The sequence below is a fragment of the Geotrypetes seraphini genome, chromosome 14 (genome assembly GCF_902459505.1).
Source record: "Geotrypetes seraphini chromosome 14, aGeoSer1.1, whole genome shotgun sequence".
NCBI classification, from domain to species: domain Eukaryota; kingdom Metazoa; phylum Chordata; class Amphibia; order Gymnophiona; family Dermophiidae; genus Geotrypetes; species Geotrypetes seraphini.
The window spans coordinates 49566481-49588393 of NC_047097.1; the positions used below are offsets into that span (position 1 = coordinate 49566481).

At 43.9% G+C, this 21913-nt stretch overlaps 1 protein-coding gene across 1 annotated transcript in view; it reads right to left on the reverse strand.

The window, feature by feature from the left end:
• Positions 1-21913, reverse strand: part of TEX9 (testis expressed 9) — a 92162-nt gene that overhangs the window by 39811 nt on the left and 30438 nt on the right. Inside the window, exon 6 of the mRNA XM_033920603.1 lies at positions 7675-7748. Within this exon, the coding sequence (XP_033776494.1) occupies positions 7675-7748 (74 nt within the window). The remainder of the gene's footprint in view (positions 1-7674; positions 7749-21913) is intronic.

Consider the following 21913-nt stretch of genomic DNA (forward strand, 5'->3'; position numbering starts at 1 on the left):
TACTGTATTATAAGAGGAAGTATCTATCTAAAAACATAACAAATTTTTTTTTAAAAACCTATTGAATTATTAGAAAACAAGAGAGTAAATAAGGAATCTCTTATAAAGCTTCAAATGATTTTAGACATACATAACAGCATCCAATGCAGGCTTGTGAAAAAATAAAGGGCCCAATATTCATTTGGTGAAACTCAGCAGTTGCTGACCAGCGTTGGCGATTGGCCCAGAAATTCAATGTCAAGCCATGTCCAGGCTTCAGCATGAAATTTCTGGTTTGCAGAGCTGGCTAAAGCATAGTTGGTTGTGTGAAAATATGAATACCCCAAAATAGCCAATTTTGAGACAGATGCTAACTGGACATTTTCAGCATCACTAATCAGTTATGTGCTGCTGAAAATGACTGGTTACCCCCAAACAGGCAATTTAACCGGTCAGGAGCTATTGCTGGCTGGTTGAATCACTTTGAATATCAACCCAACAGATTCCAGAGCCAAGACGTTTTTCCAAATGAAATAAGCATCTTGACAGATTTGCTCTTTTACTAAGGTGCATTTTAACTGCCTAATGTACTTTAGTAAAAGGGCAAGTTAGAGCATGTAACTGCTATCGCACAAGCACAATAACTATTTTCATGTTATTTCAACTTTAGTGTGTGCTAATTCATCAACTGTTAAGGGTATTTTGTCTTAGAGGGTGGTAATTAGGTAGGGTTTGAACAGAAAATAGACATGAATTGTAGGGATGGAGGTCTGATAAGTTCTGATCCAGGGCATCAGAACACAGGCATGGACAAGTACACAGGCAGTTCGGAAACAGGCCAGGTCGGCCCTGTGTACGGATCCAGGCCCTGTGTACAGATCTAGGCCTGTGTTTGGATCTGAGGCCCTATTTCTCATTCCCTCTCCCTCCTGTCATGTATACATTCTAAGCAAGGACAAGGTTTGCACCTTGTGACAGAATGATGAGGCATTCCTCCTCCCTTCCTGTCACATATTAACCTGACACACATTTACCCTTATTTCTTATCTTGTTTAAGCATCCCTTATATGGGCAACAATCAGACTTTGCCTGAGCAGGCCTTGACTTAAGCTTAAGGAGTATGAATTATAACCTTTGGACTGTCACATGCCATAGTAAGATTTGAGACATATCAGAAATGTACACATTGGGAATCACTTTATTGTAACTGTTATTATGTATTCATATGTCACGTGAGATAGTAGCTTTGAGAAGCACATGAAAGAGATAAACAATAAGTTACCTTGGTCTAATCCTCACTGTAAATGCATTATGAAATTAAAACCTTGTAGAGCATTAACTAAGTAATTAATGGAGCTATGATTCTCAATAAAAAGGGGGAGAGACCATTCATTTGGAGCACCTCCTCCCAACTCTAAGACTGCGTGTGTGTGTTTCCTTTGTGGGGCATTCTACAAATGGCGCCGGGAAACAGCGACCTTCGCCGACCCTCGCCCTGCTTGCTCCATCTGACGATTAGACTTGGTACACCTCATCCTCTGGGATCCCTTCAAGTAAGTATGGGCAATTCCCTGTCAGATTTATAGCGTGCTCATGTGACAGAATTGAAGAATATTCTGAGACGTACAGATAGAGAGGCCTCTGATTCACAGTTAAACTGTTTAGTACAAGTGATAGGAGCGCACTGCTCCCAGTATTCAGAAAAGGGATTATTAACATTAGAAGATTGGCTTAGAGTCGGGAAAGTTTTGTATGCTTAGCCTCTGGCCTCGACAGCCATATTAATGCTATGGCCTCAGTGTGAGCATGCCTTGGAAATGCTAAGGACAGAGGCGTATTCCAAGGTGGCAACGGTTTCGCTAACCGTTCCCCCACCTGACTATTCAAGTCAGAACACATATCCAAAAATCATACCTCCAGCACAGGTATCCCCAGCTCCTTTACAGGAAAAAAAAGGCAGAAACATTAGCCCAATATATCTCAGAAACAGGTTTAAGAAGTAATTTCATAGCTGGGTTCTTTGAATCCATGGCTGGAGCGCATACTTTCATACCAGACGTTATGCGCATGGTATTGACTACGGGTCAATATGTTATGTGGGATAGTGAAAATAATAAGGAGACTCAACAGAGAGCTTTACAGTCTGGAGGGCTTTATACCCCAGATCAGTTAGCCTCAGGAACACCAGTTAAAAACTGTGCAAGCATCAAACAGGGAGCCGAACTTATAAACAGGTTAGGGCGACCGCCTGATATTTGTAGGTGCAGGAATTAGTTTAATAGAACCAAGAAATATTAAAATACAGAATGGATATAGAGAATGCTTCTGTGTGTGAGAAAAGACTACGTGTGTGTGTTTCCTTTGTGGGGCATTCCTACAATGAATACTACAGTTAGGGAGAGGCACAATCCGCGCACTGACAAAATTGTGTAGTTAGTGCAGGTCCGCATAGTGCTAATAGGAAGCACTAAGGGCACCTGCGCCGTGACCAAGGTACTACGCACTAAATGATATTTTAAGATGGGACCTGCAAAGGACATGATGGTGCCTACTGTATAAAGAAAAATAACAAAGTATATGATAGCAGATAAAAAGTCCAGCATGGCCAATCTCCCAATAAGGCAGGCAGAACCACACCTGCTACTTCACGAAGGTTATACTCTGTCAGGATCAAAGACTGGAATAACAAATAGAGCAGTCACACAATTGTGGAAAAGTAGATTTATAGTTTTGGATAGTCCCATTTATTGTCAATACTTGAAAAAAATCAGCAATCCAACAATGTTGCAAACTTGACATTTTGTTCTTGATCTGTCCCTGCTATCATTAGGTCACAGACTGTAGAAGTCTACCCAGCACTGGTCATACTTCCCAATCACTGAAGTTATAGTCAAAGCCCACTCTTGCCCATCCATAATCAGGATTCCAACCATAAAAGTCTGCCATGTTTTGTCATATCTGGGACACAGATTTTAGAAGTCCACCCAGTACTGGCCTTACTTCACTATCACTGTAACTGCCATCTAAGCCCCGACAAATATTTGGTTTTATTCCATCATTTTCCTATATTTATATATATCCCATGCAATTCTTAATTTTATCATTATTTTCATCTCACCATCTCCCCCAGGAGGACACTCCAGGCATTCACCACCCTCTCTATAAAGAATACTGTACTTCCTAACAATACTCTTAAGTCTACCACCCTGTAATCTCAGTCCATGTCCTCTAGTTCTACCGCTTCCCCGTCTCTGGAAAAGATTTCTAAGTTTCAAGTTATTTAATTCTTGATATACCACCAAATCAGCAGACTTTCCAAGCAGTGTACAAATTATAAATTAAGAAAATCTGGAAAGGAACTCCGTTAACTGATAGGAAAGAGGTAGAATAAAAGGCTATGAAATAACAATAAGTTAGCGTTTATTATGTTTATTAAAAATTGAAATAACATTCACTTTAGTCTGATCTGAGCAATTTACAAAACTAAAATCATTAGATAATGAACTCCATAAAATTATAGAAAAGACCTAACCATCCAGACAACAAGAGCCTAATCATTTGCCTTCCAGTACTCTGATGGTGACCCATAGAGATCTTCAGACTAATCCTAGGAAATCAAGCTAATTAAAAGCATCATTGAATAAAAAAAAATATTCAATTTCTTTTTTAAAATATCTTGATACCTTTCAATATTTAAATGTCTGAACCATATCTCTCTTCTCCTCTAAGAATACATATTCAGGTCCTCAATCTCTTCTCATATGGCTTTTGGCAGAAACCCCATACTCTTTTTGTCACTTTACTCTGGACTGCTTCATCTTTTCATGTCCTTAGCTAAATACATCCTCCAAATCTGAACACAGTATGCCAAATGAGGCCTCATAGACTGGTAAAAAGGGCATTAACACCTCTTTTCTTCTGATGGTTATACCCCTCTCTTTGCAGCCCAACATCCTTTTGGCTTTGTAACACTGTTTCATTGCTTTCAAATCCTCAGACACTATCACCCCAAGATCTCTCTGAACTTCTATACCCCCCAAGTGCATCACTCTGCCCTTTTTGGAATTAAATTTTAATTGCCAGACCTTATACCATTCTTTTAATATTTGACGATCCCTTCACATGTTTTCCACTCTGTTGGATATTTTTGTATCATTTACAAAAAGACAAATCTTTCATTCTAATCCTTTGGCAATGTTGCTCACAAATATATTAAATAGAATTAGTCCCAGTACCAATACTTGAGGCATTCCACTACTCACCTTCCTTTCCTCTAAATAAATTCCATTCACCACCACTCTCTGTCATCTGTCAGTCAACCATTTTTCTATCCAGTTCACCACCATGGGTCCTAACTTCAGCCACTCAGTTTATTCAAGAGCATCCTATGAGGAACCATAGCAAAAGCTTTGCTGAAATCCAAATAGATTATGTCTGGTGCATGTCCTTTATCCAGTCAAAGAAATCATATTTGTTTGACATAATTTTCCTTTGGTAAAACCATGTTGCTTCTGATCTTGGAATCCATTGGCTTCTAGGAAATGCTCTATCTTTCCCTTCTGTAGCATCTTCATTAGCCTTCTATCCACCAAAGTGAGGCTTACTGGCCTGTAGCTTCCCATCTCTTTCCTATTCCCAGTTTTGTGAAGAGGGACCAAATCTGCTTTTCTCTAGTCTCATGGAACCATCTAGTCTCCAAAGATCTATTAAGTAATCCTTAAGGGGTTCTGCCAGGATTTCTCTGAGTTTCCCTACTTTATGTTACAGAATACTAATGCAAGTGGCAGAGAATGTATGTACATCTAGGAGTGACCACTTACACTAACCCTATAGCTAGTATATGTGCACACTCTGTCTATGCAGCAGCACCCATTCTCACACCCACTGGCAAAGTACATGTTATCAAAGTATGGCACATACACATGTAAATGACCTCTTATTTGAATATTGATCACTAGAAAAGTAAGTACCCTTTTATGAATGTAACTAACTATTCTACCATTCAACCATTTATATACTTTGTCGCCTAAAATTAGTGGCTCCTTAAAGAATTACCTCCGTTGTATCTACTCATTATTATTTGGTTAGTTAGTTTTATAGCCCGTCCTCCCCAGGAGCCCAGAACGGGTCACAAGAATACATACACAGTCTTCAGAATCAATGATACATATGCTACAGAATCAATAACTTGCTACAGGATCAATAACATACAACTTAGAGAACTTAGACTGTTTCAAAAACATGTATGTTATGGGAAGCTAAATGCATACTATGGGAAACTAAGAAACACATGCTTTGCAGAATCTAAGAGAATACAAGTACATACCTATAAATACCATCAATCATATAACATAACATAAAATTAAACAACATACATACATAGTAACATACATAGTAGATGACGGCAGATAAAGACCTGCCCAACCCGATTCAATTTTTTTTCCCCATTTCTTTATTCATTTTTCCATCTTACATCAAGTGTACAATATTACATCAATTGAATCATATACATCACTTGAAATTCTTTCCTATTATTATCTTCGATACATATATTAAGCCCCTACCCTCCCTTTCCACAAATATTGTAAATCAAGCATATCATACATGTAATAAATTCAAAATATTGATTTAACCAATAATATAGCAATATATCCCCCCTTTCCCATTATTATAATTATACTTTTAGTGTAAAAAGGTGTCTAATCATTACAATATGTTATCAATGGCCCCCAAATTTTTAAAAAATTATTATAATTCCCTTTTTGTATACAACCTGATTCAATTTAAATTTTTTCTTCTTAGCTATTTCTGGGCAAGGATCCAAAGCTCTACCCGGTACTGTGCTTGGGATCCAACTGCCGAAATCTCTGTTAAAACCTACTCCAGCCCATTTAAAACCTCCCAGCCATTGAAGCCCTCTCCAGCTCATCCTCCCCCAAACGGCCATATACAGACACAGACCATACAAGTCTGCCCAGTACTGGCCTTAGTTCAATATTTAATATTATTTTCTGATTCTAGATCCTCTGTGTTCATCCCACTCTTCTTTGAACTCAGTCACCGTTTTCTTCTCCACCACCTCTCTAGGGAGTGCATTCCAAGCATCCACCACCCTCTCCGTAAAGTAGACTTTCTTAACATTGCTCTTGAATGTACCACCCTTCAACCTCAAATTATGTCCTCTGATTTTACCATTTTCCTTTCTCTGGAAAAGATTTTGTTCTACGTTAATACCCTTCAAGTATTTCAATGTCTGAATCATATCTCCCCTGTCCCTCCTTTCCTCTAGGGTATACATATTCAGGGCTTCCAGCCTCTCCTCATACGTCTTCTGGTGCAAACATCCTATCATTTTCATCGCCCTCCTCTGGACCGCTTCAAGTCTTCTTAAGTCCTTTGCCAAATACGGTCTCCAAAACTGAACACAATACTCCAAATGGGTCCTTACCAATGACCTGTACAGGGGCATCAACACCTTCTTCCTTCTACTAGCTACGCCTCTCTTTATACAGCCCAGCATCCTTCTGGCAGCAGCCACTGCCTTGTCACACTGTTTTTTCGCCTTTAGATCTTCGGACACTATCACCCCAAGATCCCTCTCCGTGTCCGTGCATATCAGCTTCTTTCCTCCCAGCATATACGGTTCCTTCCGATTATTAATCCCCAAATGCATTACTCTGCATTTCTTTGCATTGAATTTTAAGTTGCCAGGCATTAGACCATTCCTCTAACTTTTGCAGATCCTTTTTCATATTTTCCACTCCCTCTTCGGTGTTTACTCTGTTACAAATCTTGGTATCATCTGCAAAAAGGCACACTTTTCCTTCTAACTCTTCAGCAATGTCACTCACAAACATATTGAACAGGATCGTCCCCAGCACCGAACCCTGAGGGACTCCACTACTCACCTTTCCTTCCTCCGAGCGACTTCCATTAACCACCACCCTCTGGTGTCTGTCCGACAGCCAGTTTCTAACCTAGTTCACCACTTTGGGTCCTAAGTTCAGCCCTTCAAGTTTGTTCAACAGCCTCCTATGAGGAACCATATCAGAGGCTTTGCTGAAATCTAAGTAAATTACATCTAGCATATGTCCTTGATACATTAAAATAATAAAACTGTTCAGCATGCTAAAAACCTAAGCAGCCAAAACCCATTGTCCCACAAAAAATAAAAACCCCTGGGAAAAAAGCATTTTAGACTTATTTAGGGCCATGATTTGTTTATCCATTAATGTGTTAGGCTTCAGATCCTAATAATTAGGTTTCATAATGCCAAACCTGACCACAGTGGTTATGGGTGTCAGGTCAAAAGTGCGCCGGGACAAAGGCGCGCCCAGACAATTGAGCGCGCACCGCTCAAAATTACTGTTTTTAGGGCTCCGACGGGGGGGGCGTGGGGGGGAACCCCCCCACTTTACTTAATAGACATCGCGCCGCGTTGTGGGGGCATTGTGGGGGGTTGTAACCCCCCACATTTTACTGTACAGTACAATGTGGAGGGTTACAACCCCCCAAACCCCCCATAACGCCGGCGCAATGTCTATTAAGTAAAGTGGGGGGGTTCCCCAACAAAAACCCCTGTCGGAGCCCCTAAAAACTGTAATTTTCTTCGGCGCGTGCCTCCATCTTGCGCTCAGTTGTCGGCACGCGCCTTTGTCTTTCGCGCCGTTGTCTATGAACCGTGGTTATGATTACCTTGCAGTGCTGGTCTTTCCCTTATTTGCAGCATGTGTTCTGTTCTTGCTTGTTGATTTGATTCCAGCTTTGTTCTTATTCAGTTTAGATAAAAAACAAAAACATATTGCTAACAACAAATTATCTCAACATATAGTTCACAACTTCAGTAATTCAATGGGCCAATTTAAAGTTTGATTACTTAAAAATGTTTCAGAAGGTCTGCTTTGATGTCAAAATGGAAACTTGAAACTGAACTTAAAAAACAACAACTTATATATAAGAGAGAATCATTATAATCATTTCACTAAAATATTTAATATAGGATAAACTATTGTGAAATGTGTTCTTACTTGCTAATTTCCTTTCCTTGAGTCCTGTTAGACCAGTCCAGATGAGTGGGTTATATTCCCCTACTAGCTGATGGAAGCAGAAAAAATGAAATTACTTAGCTTTAGCAAGTATTTTTCAAAAACAGCAGAATAGCTTTGCATGTGGGTGATAAAACAGCAGAATAAATAGCCCTGCATGGGGGTGATATCATCTGACAGAGCCTGCATGGAAACGCTGTTCACTTCTTTTTAACATTTTTAGAAAACTGCACCTTGTAAGCACATACACCTTCCTGCCAGTTGTTGTTATGCAGGACCTAGCTAGCTGAATGTTTAAGCTAGTAGAATTTAAATCCAATAGAAGAGGAGGAAGGGCATTTAAGGCTTTTTATCGTGCTGTTCTCAGAAAACACCTGCTAAAAGTAAGTAACTTAACATAAGAATTGCCATACTGGGACAGACTGAAGGTTCATCAAGCCGAGTATCTTGTTTCCAATAGAGGCCAACCCAGATCCCACATACCTAGCTAGATCCCAAGTAGTAAAACAGATTTTATGCTACCTATCCTAGGAACAGGCAGTGGATTTCCCGAAGCCATCTCAGTAATGTCCTATTGACTTCTTTTTTAGGAAATTATCCAAACTTTTTAAAAACCCTGTTAAACTAACTGATTTCACCAAATTCTCCGGCAACAAATTCCAGCATTTAATTGGTGTGGTTAGTAATGGTGCTGGGGCCACTTAATAACAGTAATCATAACATGATCAGATTTGATATAATCCCTAGAATAAGCTCACATTAGAAATCCTAAACAACAGCATTTAACTTTAAAAAGGGAGACGATAAAATGAGAAGGATGGAAAGAAAGAAACTTAGAGGAGCAGCTGCATTGGTCAAAAATTTATATCAGGCATAGAAGTTATTAAAAAATATATCTAGTTATTAAAGAATATATCTAGTCTTGGAAGCCCAGACTAGATATATTCTATGTATTAAAAAAGGAGAGAAAACTTCCGGCGGAAGCATGGGGCTGTGAGGTTGGGTGCTTTGCAGCTCCGATACGCCCGCCACAGCTTTTCTTCCTAATCGGCACATTTACCCGGAAACCGCTCTCCCGGGCTGTGGGATCTCCGCGATTGGACCTCGAGCCGGTTTTCCTTGCGAGTGGCGGAGGGATGGCCGCTAAGACGCCGGCGAAGAGCCGCGAGCGAGGGAAGCCGCAGGACACCAAGTTGGCGGCGCCCGCGGCTCCTGCCTCGCCAGAGTCCCCCAGCTCAATTTGGATTGCAGAGGTATCGGCGGAGGTGCAGGCCGCGCTGGAGGGCACGCTCAGCGCCAAGCTGCAACAGATCCTAGATAAACTGGACTCGATGGACCAGCGTTTTGCTGCCCTCACCTCCGAGGTCCGGGATACCCAGCAGAGGGTCAGCAATGCGGAGGATTCGGTTCTCCGGCTGACTCAGGAGCAGGGGGTGCAGGCTTCTTCTCTGGCAGCGCTGAAGGCCAAGGTGGAGGACCTTGAAAACCGGTCCTGCCGGAACAACTTGCGGTTCGTCGGCCTGCCGGAGACTATTGCGGAGAGCGACCTGGAGGACGTCTTGGAGCACTGGCTGATGGAGTCCCTGGCTTTCCCGCAAAAATTGGGTCCCCTGCATATTGAACGACCCATCGTTTGGGACGGCGAAGAGATGGCGCGGAACGTCCGCGGGTGGTGATCTGCAGGATTTTGAATTACCGGCATAAGATGGAGGTGCTTCGAGCTTTGCGGTAAGGGAAGAAGCTGCAATATAACAACATCTCCATCCTCTGTTTTCAGGACTACCCTGTGGAGGTTTCCCAAGCTCGTCGCAAGTTCTCTCCTCTTTGCTCTGCACTGGTTCGCCGCCATATTCCTTTTTCTTTGCAATACCCGGCACGCTTGCGGGTGATGTTCTCTGGCTCAGCTCACCATTTTAACTCTCCTGAGGCCGCTCAGAGATTTGTAGATGAACATCTTCCTGCTGCCTCCTCCTAGACTTTAAAGACCTTGCTGCTGCATTGCTGGAGATCTCTTCGAGCTCCGGCCTTTGGGTCTGGTGCTTACGGGGCCGCCTCCATGGACCAACTTTTCTGCCTCCCTTTGGACCTTTGTTGGACTTGCTAGGGCCTCCTTATGGGCGCGAGCTCCGTGTTGTTGGGGTGCTTTTGATATCTCTTGGTGTGGAAGGATGGAAGTGCGTGAGTGATTTTGGTGGTTTGTTGATTGGGGGCTCATTTGGTTTAGGTGGGCTGGTGGGTGGGTGTGGCTGGGCCGGGTGTTGAGAGTCGGGGGGGGGGGGGGTTGGTGTCTGGATATCCTGCTGATCCTGTGGTGGGCGTATCTTGCTTTCAGGAAGTGGCAACCGTTGGGTTGTGGTGTGGCTGGTGGGTAGGGGGGAAGCGGGGTGGTTGGGGAGGGTGGGGGTTTTCTGGGAGGGGGAGGGGTGGGTTTTTGGGGGGCTGGGGTATTCCTAGGTTCAGACCGGTGGGGGTAAGGAGGGCTTCTTGGTGGATGATATGGCTGGGGTGGTGGTGGCTGGGACACTCCTCTGGTTCTGCTCAAAGGGTTCTATTGTACTTGCTATGTTCTCTCTATCTTGTTTTTCCTGGAACATAAATTGATTTCCTGGAATGTGGGGGGTATTCATTCCCCACTCAAACGTTTTAAAATTTTACAGCAGCTTAACCGGAGGCGAGCTTCCTTGGCTTTTCTACAGGAAACTCGGTTAACCTCTGTGGAACATGCTAAGCTCTGTACATGGTGGGTGGGTGACCATCTGGAGGCTCCGGCTCTGGGGGGGGAAGGGAGGTGTCGTGATTCTCTTTCGTAAGGGCCTTCCGCTGCAGACTCATAGGATTATCAAGGATCATGAAGGCCGTTATTTGATCGCTTCGGTTACTCTTAACAATAAACTCCTGCTTTTATGCAACCTTTACGCTCCTAATAATCCCTCCGCCAAATTTTTTAGGAAGCTGCGTTCTCTTTTGTTACAATTTGGTGATATCCCTTTGTTGCTTGGGGGAGATTTTAATGAGGTTCCGGACCCGCGGTTGGACCGCTCTTCCTCAGCGGGCAGGGAGGCCCACAAGACTTGTACGGGGGCTCAGCGTTTGGCTTCTTCCCTTGACTTGTTGGATGTTTGGCGGGTTTTGCACCCGGTGGAGCGAGATTATTCCCACTTTTCTAGGGCCCATGGTACACTTTCTAGGATCGATCTGGTTCTCTTGTCCAGGGAGTTGCTTCCGGTGGTTCAGGACGCTGGCCCCATTGAGATATCCGATCACGCGTGGGTGAGCCTGGACTGGCAGTGGAGGCCCTCTAGAGGGGGTGGCGCCCGATGGGTATTCCCTTGTCATTTGTATCGGAATGCTCGTTTTCATGATTTTCTGCTGCGTAAGTGGGGGGATTTTCAACATACCAATCTGGAGCATAGAGACGATCCCATTCTTTATTGGGAAACGGCGAAGGCAGTATTACGCGGGGCGATCTTGGCGTTTGCGGCCCACGAAACTAAACTGCGTCACCGGGCAGTATTGGCACTGGAGCATCGGGTTTTGCTTTTGCGGAGACGATATGCTGGTAGTGGCTCTTTGGGGCTCCGGACGCAGCTTTTAGAGGCTCAGCAGGAATTGAATGAGCTCCTGCATCGGGGAGTGATGCGCTCACGGGATCACTATAAATTCCAATTATTTCGGTTTGCCAATATGAGTAGCCGGTTGGCCCGCTCTCATCGAGGGGCGTCCGGTGTGGCGGCGTTGAGAGACTCAGGGGGGGTTCTCCATCATAAGCCTGAGGATGTTAGCCGTATTTTTCGTGATTTTTTTGCCGCTTTGTATGATTCGCCGGACCTGGACCTCCTTGATGGTAAGGTCTATTTGGATAGTTTGGATTTGCCCCGCCTATCGATCAGTGATATGTTGGACTGTCCTCTTACTGCTGAGGAGGTGGAGAGTGTGATTCGTGCGTGCCCGTTGGGCAAGGCACCGGGACCCGATGGTTTCTGTGGGGAGTTTTATAAATTGCTCGCTTCCGAGATTGCCCTGGTTTTGTCAGAGATTTTTAATTTGAGCGTTGCTAAAGGTTTTTTGCCCCGTTATTTGAATCTTGCGCAGATTATCGTTCTTCCCAAGCCGGATCGGGACCCGGTTTTGCCGGAATCTTATCGACCCATTTTCTTGCTGAATTTTGAAACGAAATTGATGGCTAAAGTGCTGGCCAATCGTTTGGCCCGGGTGCTGCCTTCTCTGGTGTCTGACCAGCAGGTGGGCTTTGTCCATGCTCGCCCGGTGTCCAAAAACATTTGCTGTATTCTGTTGGCTTTGGAGAAAGCTGGCGTGGATGGCACCCCCGCCCTACTTATTAGTTTTGATGCTGAAAAGGCCTTTGACCGAGTGGGGTGGGGGTTCCTCTTTGCTGTGCTTCGTGCATATGGGTTTGGCCCTTTCTTTTTCAATGCTCTCCAAGCGCTGTATGGTGATCCAGCGGCGCAGATCTCGGTGAATGGGGGCCTTTCGGCCCCCTTTCCAATTCGGAGGGGTACCCGCCAGGGCTGCCCTTTATCGCCCTTGCTTTTTGCTCTTTATTTGGATCCATTGATTCGGGAGCTGCAATCTAATGTGGACATCTGTGGCCTTCAATTGGGTGCCACTCATTTTAAGGTGGCAGCTTTTGCTGATGATCTTTTTGTCTGATCCACACCACTCCTTTTCTACTCTCTTGGAGAGTGTTCGGGAATTCGGGGACTTTTCGGGGTTTGCATTGAATCTGACTAAATCTGAGGCATTGGCCTCTTCGGCGGGGCTCCGGGCGTCTTGGGGAGGGGCTTTTCCTTTGAAATGGGCTGATTCTTCCTTTCGCTATTTGGGAATCCAGCTTTCTATGGATGTGCGGGAACTTTATAGGTTGAACGTTACGCGTCTCTTGTCTTCTATGGGATCGGTTCTGGCTGCTTGGCGAGATTTGCCGCTCTCCTTGATGGGGAGAGTGCATCTCTTTCGGATGGTGCTCTTTCCTAGATGGTTGTACGTTCTGCAGACGCTCCCCTTGTGTCTTTTGCAGCGGGACATACGGACTTTTTACTCTTTGCTCTCACGGTTCTGTTGGGGGGGCCGGAAGCCTAAGTTGAGGTGGCGCTTAATGGTGGGCTCGTGGGACCGGGGAGGCTTTGGGGTGCCGAATCTCAGGTTCTATAACTGGGCTTGTCTATTGCGGCATATTCGAGATTGGGCTTTGGGTACCGCTCTATATACGGACATTTCCTTCGAGCGTGATTATTTCTATCTTGCTCACCTCTTGTCTCTTCTGCACGCTCGGTTGGTGGAGGTGCCTGCTCCTGGTAGACGTAGCGTCTTGTTTCGCCCTCTTTGGGAGGTGTGGCGGCGGATTCTTCCCCTGTGGCATCAGGACTCTCGGGTTAGTGTGTTGTTGCCCCTGGCCGGTAATCTTTCTTTCCCTCCGGGGATGGTGCCTTCAGTTTTTGGAAGGTGGCGGGCTAGGGGCTGTGAATTCCTCTTTCAGGTTTTGCGGGATGACGGGGAGCTGCAGTCCTGCGCTGATTTGCAGCATGGGGGTCTTCCCTCTCTTGGTCTTGCTTACGCACATTGTCAGCTGTGGCACTATGTGCACTCGCTTCCTAGAGATTCCCTCTCATTGTCCTTTGGGATGCAGTTTAGAGCTTTTTTGGAGGGGGGGGAGGATCCGGAACCTCAGATCTCAGCTTCTTTTTTTCAAAGGAGGCTTGCAGCCCTGGAGCCTCCTCATGATTTTTCCTCAATCTTGGAGGCTTGGCGGAGGGATGTGGGGAGGGAGCCTAGGGCGGATTGGTTGCTCCACGCTATACGCCGGATCCCGGCCTTAGTATTTAATGCGGAACTGCGTGAGTGCCATTACAGGACCTTGTTGCGGGCCTATACCTCCCAGAGCCGGGCCTTCTATATGGGTTGTGTGGATACCCAATTTTGTCTCACCTGTAACACTAAAGTGAACTCTTATTTTCATGGTTTTTGGAGTTGTGAGAGTATACAGGGTTTTTGGGGGGCTCTGGCCTCCTTCCTGCAGGATCTTCTTCGGGTTCCTGTTCCTCTTTCTGTCTTCCACATGTTGTTTGCTCATTTCCCTGCATTTTCTGTTTTTTCTTCTGCTGAAAAGTTGTTCTTGAGCAAATGTTATATTTTAGGGAAGAAGTGTATCTTGAACCATTGGTTGGCCGATGTTCCCCCCTCCTTCTGGTATTGGAGAAACAAACTACATGAGCTGATGTGTTGGGAAGCCCGGCTGGCTTGTTCCTCTCGTCGTAAGAGCAGTGACTTTATTCACACTTGGTTTCCCTATTTGGACAGTTTGCCGCCGCGGAGTCGTAGTCGAATTGTGAATGGATTGCAACTATATTCTGCTCCACCTGTCTGACCTGGGATTTTTTTTTTTCTGTTGGGGTAGGGGGGAGGAGGGGTTTGGGGGGAGGGGAGGTACGGGCCTGTTGGGGGGTGTTTGGGTCTCTTCGTTCCCTGAGAGGACATAAGAGTCCAGTCCTCTTTGGGGGGGAGGTGGCCCTCCTTTGACTGTTATTGGAAATGTTACAATCCTTTTCTGTATTCTGTGGTTGTGAGTTGTTATTCTATTTACCAATAAAAAAAGTTTCATAATAATAAAAAAGGAGAAAGACAGACCAAATGGCAGCCGGTGTAGAAGACAAGCAGGATATAAATGGTCCAAGTACAAGCTGCCTTTAACAAAAAAGCACAGTTACTTACTGTAACAGGTGTTATCCAGGGACAGCAGGCAGATATTCTCACTGATGGGTGACGTCACCGACGGAGCCCCAGTACGGACACTTCAAGAACTTGAAAAAGTTCTTGATGCCTGCACTGCGCTTGCGCGAGTGCCTCCCGCTCGACGGCGCACAGTCCCTCAGTTAAGATAAGTCAGCTAAGAAGCCAACCCGGGGAGGTGGGTGGGTTGTGAGAATATCTGCCTGCTCTCCCTGAATAACACCTTTTACGGTAAGTAACTGTGCTTTATCCCAGGACAAGCAGGCAGCATATTCTCACTGATGGGTGACCTCCAAGCTAATAGAGATGGGATGGTGGGAGAGTTGGCCAAAGAAAATACAATTGTAAAACATAATGGCCGAAGTGCCCATCCCGTCTGGAGAAAAAAACCAGACAATAGTGAGAAGTGAAGGAATGAACCGAGGACCAGGTGGCAGCTGTACAGAGTTCCTCAGTAATGTAACTATAAGGAAAACAACAAAAGCTGCCAGAACTCGAATTCAGGGACTAGGACACGATATCCCTGTACCAGGCCAGTCGGAGTAAAGGAGAACAAGAGTGAGGCAATCAGCCAAGAGAAAAACGTTCTCATGAATATAAGTTATCCCAACTGAGGTGAATCAAAAGAAAAAGTTGGGATAAATTACTGCGGATCCAACCTGAGTAACAAGGAGGACAAAAAACTGCTTATTAGGACAAAACATATAAAGCCAGGCTCCTCGTAGGAAAAACGATGTGCATGAAAGAGCAACGACAAAAGAACTGACTGAGCAAAATGAAAATAGTAGAAGATACTGTGGGCATGAACACAGAAACATCTTGGCTTGATGAAAGACTGATAAGGAGGAAGCTGCTAGCCGGGCATGAAACTCACCGATCCCCCTGGAAGAGGTGAGAGACAGAAGGAAAAACCATTTTCCAGGAAATAAATCCAAGTGGAGCTGACATCACTGTTACAAATGGTAGCGTCAACAAGCAGGAAAGAAGCATAGGAAAAGTCCAGAGGACAGAAGAAGGAATGAGGTGTGGTTACACACATGAAAAACCGCTGTCATGATCCTGGGAACCAGAGGAGAAATCAGAAATCAGAAAAATTGCAATAGCATTAAAAGAAGTCTGAGAGCTATGGACTCGAGACTAGAAGCAAACAAATAAAAAATACCACCAGTAGGAAGGTGGAAACAGGCAGAGAAAAATACACCAGGAAAGAAAACGAAACCACTCTTGATATCAACAAGGGCGAGTGGCTGGTGTCCTGGCAGAAGTCAACAAACGGGCTGAGAAAGATGTAAATGAAACGGACGCAGCCCAAAGAAATAAACCAATGAAGACTGGAAGAAATCAAAAATTCCTGAGTTGGAGTAAACCAAGCAGGAAAATGATAAGAAGAAAGGGATCACTAAAAATTGAGTGGACGAAGAAGGGAGAATCCATGTTGATGGGGTCACCATGCAGCATGGTGGTAACAGCTCTCGTGAGCTTGATGAAAAAGCTCAAGAGGAGAAGAAACGAAGGGAATGCATATAAAAATATGCTCGTCCAATCCAGGAGAAAAATAACTGTCGCTAGACGAAGAAAAATCCTGGAGTAAAAGCAGTAAAAAATCCTGCTGAAATTGGCTGCTAGGAAATCCAGCTTCCCAATAATATCAGCAACAGCAGATAGCCAATTGCCTCCAAGGTCACAAAACAGGGCCTCCTGAGATAACAGGAGAGAGCCGTAGACTCCTTGCTCAATGACTTGTAGTGTAAAACTCCTGAATTGACTGTGCAAGGAGGAGGACTTGAGGACAGAGTAGATGATGAAAATCATGAGGTCCTAAAATATCATTAGAAGAATGAAGGAAAAAAATGGGAAAAATCCGATGCCTGGCAGTCAAAAGACTCTGAGGCTGAAGAATGCCTAGAGGAACCCCCCAGGCAGAAAATAGATGCAGGAAGCATGAAGACCATGCACAGAGGTAACAAATAAAAAAGAGAATCTCCAAAGAGACTAGAGGAGATCAAAGATATACATGCTTTGAGAGACAAACCCTCGCCTGGTACCACTGGAAAAAAAAAGACCACTGAGGAGTTAAAGAATGTAGTCCGACTCGTGGCATAACAGAACCAGGAGTGTTGTTCAGAAGAAACAACATGTGTAAGATTGAAAACAATCTGAAAAAAGAAACACTCTCAGCAGAGTGGAGTCAAGAAATACCCAAAAGAAACACAGACATGACTACGGGTACGGAAAATGAAAGCTAAAGAAAATGAGATGGGTGAGAAAAACGTCTGAACCATCTCTCAGGGAAAAAACAACCAGGTAAAAAATCCAATGTTCAAAAAATGGGAAAAAAAACAAGAAGGTCCTGTAATCGAATAGATGTGGCCAGCACAATCAGATACCCCCTGAATAATCTGAGAGGACAAACCCCAATACTGGTAAGTAGAACGGATGAAAAACACAGCTCGAAAGCCGTAAGAATTGGAGCCTATAGCGGCTGTCCGGAAAATCAGGAAGCAGAGCCATGAGGTCTGAGATCCAGAAAAAAACAACACAGTCATCCAGTGTCCTTGACAATGAAGAGAAAGAAGGGAAGAGTTTTCCTAACTCGAGTAATCAAAGAGAACCCTTCAAGGAGAATAAACAGTAGAAAAACAGAAAGTACTGCCTAAGATCCCCCGGAAACTCTCAACAGAAAACAGAGTCTGAGAGCCGGGTGAAAAGATTAAATGAAGAAAGCCTCCACATGAAGAGAACTCAGAACCTAGGTTCATAGGAGTACATGAAGATTGATAAGACAGCTGTCGTGAAAGTAAAAACTGCTACACAGATGTGGCTAGAGAAACTCACCAGATCCATAATGTAGAGGAAACATGTTCCAGCACAACCCCAGAGACACCTCCCCAAAACAGACATATTCAAGAACCTGTCCTGTGGAGTAATGATAAAAACAGACACTAAGATGCAGATCAGATCCATAAAAGACAGATCTGAAAACTGAAAAGTGGCCACATGGAATGTGAGCACAAATGTATGCCAAGGAAAAACAGGCAGGCAGGAGAGGATTCTAGGAAGTCCAGATGGCTAACCAGTCCCCGGCCCTGTCCACACTTCCCAGAAAGACAGAGGCCTACATACAAGCCGTGAGGAGGAACTCCACCAGGAGGGAAACAAGGAGACATGTAAACTGCTTCATAGGACGTGTCAGGAAAGTCCCCATAGAGATCAAAAAAGGGAAGCAAACCACCCTTGAGGAGAGAAGCAGAAAGAAGGAAAAGAAACTCCAAAGGGAAAGAAATGACTGTACAAAGTCAACTCTCAAAGGAATGCATTTACAGAAAGTACCCTAATGGATCTGTAAAAAAATGATATGTCATGCAAGTATGAAGGCTTTATGAACCCCACTCAAGGTAAAAAAGCACATGTGATGAAGAAGCACGCACCACTTCAGAGAGAGATGGGGAATAGTTCCAAAAGACACCTCAAGCCTCTCAACCAGTCAAAACCAAGACCATGAAGGAATCAATAGAACACCGACACCCGTAACTGCAAGGACAACTGGTGTCACTGAATAGGAGTCAACAAAAGCAGAGTAGACACGTGAAAATGTCTCCGGAATTAAAAAAAAAAACCAAAAAAAACTGAACCGGGCAGCACTAGAAAAGACAGTGTCAAGAGGACTGAGAACCCAAAGAACACGCCTGTTTGACATGTTTACATTTTAGTTGTGATACTGTTTTAACTTCTTCTTGCTTTTAATTGACGTATCCTTTTTTATTGACTGTTATTATGTACTTTATATACATTGCCTGTATATATCTTTTCTGTTGTGAACCGCTTTGAACTTTTGGTATAGCGGTATACAAAAAATAAATTATTATTATTATTATTGCCTTGACGCCCCAGCCATGCTTTTTGAGTTTGCATAATGACTTGTGTACAAAGTGGCAATGGAAAGTAAAACTATTGGAACTAGCAGCAGCCATATGTATCATTGCCAAGTTTTGGAAACAACCCATCTCTCCCCTACTATGTGCCTGGTAACATCGCTTTAAGAATCTTGGTGGATACGGAAAGATCAATATCTCTGCAGCATCAGGATTCATCCCATACAAGCGTAGTATGGGATAGAATTTTTCATTGGTTGGTTCTTGTTCTGTTGTCATTTTGATGAATGCCTTCAAGCTGGTAGAGATGGGGAATGGACTTCCTGATTCCATTAGACTGAGAGGCCAGCTACAACAATTTCGTGAAGTCCTGAAAACTCTGCAGTTTACACAAAACTTAAATGGCTTAACTATAATATCAAAGAACTGACAATAATCCAGCTTTTTCTTCTATGCTCTCTTTCTTATGTACTCTAGTCTTAATTACATGTGAGCCAAGTCGAGCTCCGTTGGGAGATGACCCGGTATATAAATTGAGGACTAGATTAGATTAGAATATACAGTACATGCTGGAGTGGAGGGATATTCACAGCCTTGTTCTTAAGAATCAATGGAACAGGGCTAAAAGTTTGCAGTATGATATATGAGGATGCAGTTATGTTATAATTTTTTACTAGGGGAGGAAAAAAGAGTGGGGGCGGGGACAAAGAAATCTTTTCTTCTAATTTCATATTCTTGGTTGGGAGCTATATTTATGTATAAGCTTGAGAAGTTGTAATTAGAGAATGACATGGAGCCAAATTTTTCCCCGTCCCCACAGGAACTCAATATCCCTGTCCCACCCCCATGTGTTTTGTTGCTGTCCCATTCCTGTAAACTCTGCCTTAATTGTAAGCCTCAAACACTTATGATTTTAAAATATTTGAAGCTTGTGCAAATGAGGACAGAGCTTGCAGAAAAGGGGCAGAGGCAGGGGCAGGAAAATAGTTCACAGGGACGGGAAAATTAGTTCCCGCGGGGACGGGGAAGAATTTGTCCCCTTGTCATTCTCTAGTTGCAATCATTGCTCTCTGGTTATTTGTGAATAATTAATAAAGAATTTTTTTAAAAAAAGTCATTAGTAACTTTGGGGCTTGATATTCCGCGTGATATTCAGGATCCTGCCTGCTTAAACCACACTGAGCAGATAAGCTACTGCTATTCAGCAGCATTTAATCAGACTTTGCTGCTGAATATCAGCTCTGACACAATCTAGGCAGCCCTGGGCAGACTCAGAAAATATGAAGGTACCTTCAGTATTCAATGCCAGTGCCCGTGCCCATATACCTTAACAGGAAGATAGGTCCTATTTTTGTTCAGTTAGGTATGCAGGTATAAGCACTATTAGCCAGCCTCCACATAGCTTCCAGGTCCATAGATTCAGTTATTCAATACTGATGGCTGAACAAAGCCCAGCAGTGAATATCCAAGTCTAATTCAGCCTGTGTCTAGTAGCTTTAAAACTGCTGCCCACCACAAGATGAATGTAGCCCTGTTTGATTTTTATTCTCTGCCTCTATCTGCTGGTAAGAAGACATAGCCCACTCATCTGGACTGGTCTAGCAGGATAAGGAAATGCATGGGCCAAATTTAAGAAGTAGGCAAAAAAAAAAACCCAGTTCTGTTGCTCACCTCAAACCTTAATTTTATTCCTTTTCCTATTTCAGATGTCAAAGGACTTTAAAATCTTAGGTTTATTAGATTCTTGATATACTGTACCACCTTTTTGTGGTACAACCAAAAACAGTTTACATATCAGCCATTCAAAGCAAAAGATGAACACTTCAGAATGTCAGAAGCAAACTGGCTCACAGATTTCTGTGTTATTCCTGATTCTAGTTCAAATTTTTCCAAGTTGCGAAGGACTGTATCAACCTAGCATTCCAATTTTATTTACTTATTGCCCCTATGCTGAGCCATCTGCATATTTGTATACCCACTGCATCTTTCTGGGAAGGCAGACAAGATTTATTTTCATGTAAGAGCAAGGCCACAAAGTGCAAAAAAAGTAATTAAAATGATAGAGGGTAAACAGCTTCCTTATAAAGAACGGCTAAACTGGTTAGGACTTGGAGAAGAGAGGACAGAGTGGATGTAATAAAGGTTTATACAAGAAGACACTCCATGAAATTGAGAAGCAATAGATTTAAAATAAACTGGAGAAAATATTTTTCCATTCAGTGCACAGCCAAGGTATGAATTTGTTGCCAGATGTGGTCAAGACATCAAGCATAGATGAGGCTGGATCAAGATGGCTGCCGACTGATCTAGCTGAGTGTCACGCGTCGGCAAGCTCACTATTCATTTTGTACCTGTTGGATTAAAACTTACCCCGAGATGCCCAAACGGAGAGGAAGGAGCACAGCTGGGGCCTCGCGGAGCTCTGGAGCACCCGGAATGGGCAACATAGAAGAGCTTATCCGCCGCATGCAGAGTGCCCTTCAACAACCGGAGGTTGTCCCGCTAGAGACGCCCCAAATGGGCGGAACGGAGGCGATCTCTCTGGGACTAGAAACTACACTAAGCCCTGACATGAGGGCTCACCCCCACGCCCTCAGGTTACTAGCTCCCCGCGGGCAGGGGAGCTCTCCAAAGAGGGAGCATGTCCTGCTCTGGAGGCCGGTGATATCCGTGAAGGGAGCATGGAGTCAGACTCTCTACGTTCACAAGAGAGTCTGTATGCAGGGACTGAGGAGTCAACTTCTGAAGGGGACGGACAGACCCAGGAGAGTGCTCAACAAGGAGAACCATCAGCTGGAGAAAAATTTGCAGTCCACTTCCCTCAGCTTCAAAAACCCCGAGAGGTAACATTAGATTCTATCTGGGACCTGGTTGCTAATATTCCAAAATTAATAAAACCTTAATTTACTCAAATAGAGAAAAAAAATAAAAGGTCAAGCTAAGGATATTCAGAATTTGAAATTGGAAACATCAGAGTCTAAAAAAGCAATTGTCAGCATTAACCAAGAGTTATCTAAGACCAAACAGCTTCATGAAACATTTATTAAAGACTAGTCTTTAAGCCCGTTACATTAACGGTGTTAGAATATATGTCTGTCTTTTATATTTTCTTTCTGTCTCTCTCCCCCTCCATTTCCCTGTGTAGCGCTGTCTCTGCTTTCTTCCTCACTTTGCACTCTCCAGCTGTAACATTACTGCCTCGCTTTTTCTCCTGCAAACATGTCTGCTCTCTTTCTCATCCCCAGTCTCTTTGCTTTTTTTTCTCTTCTT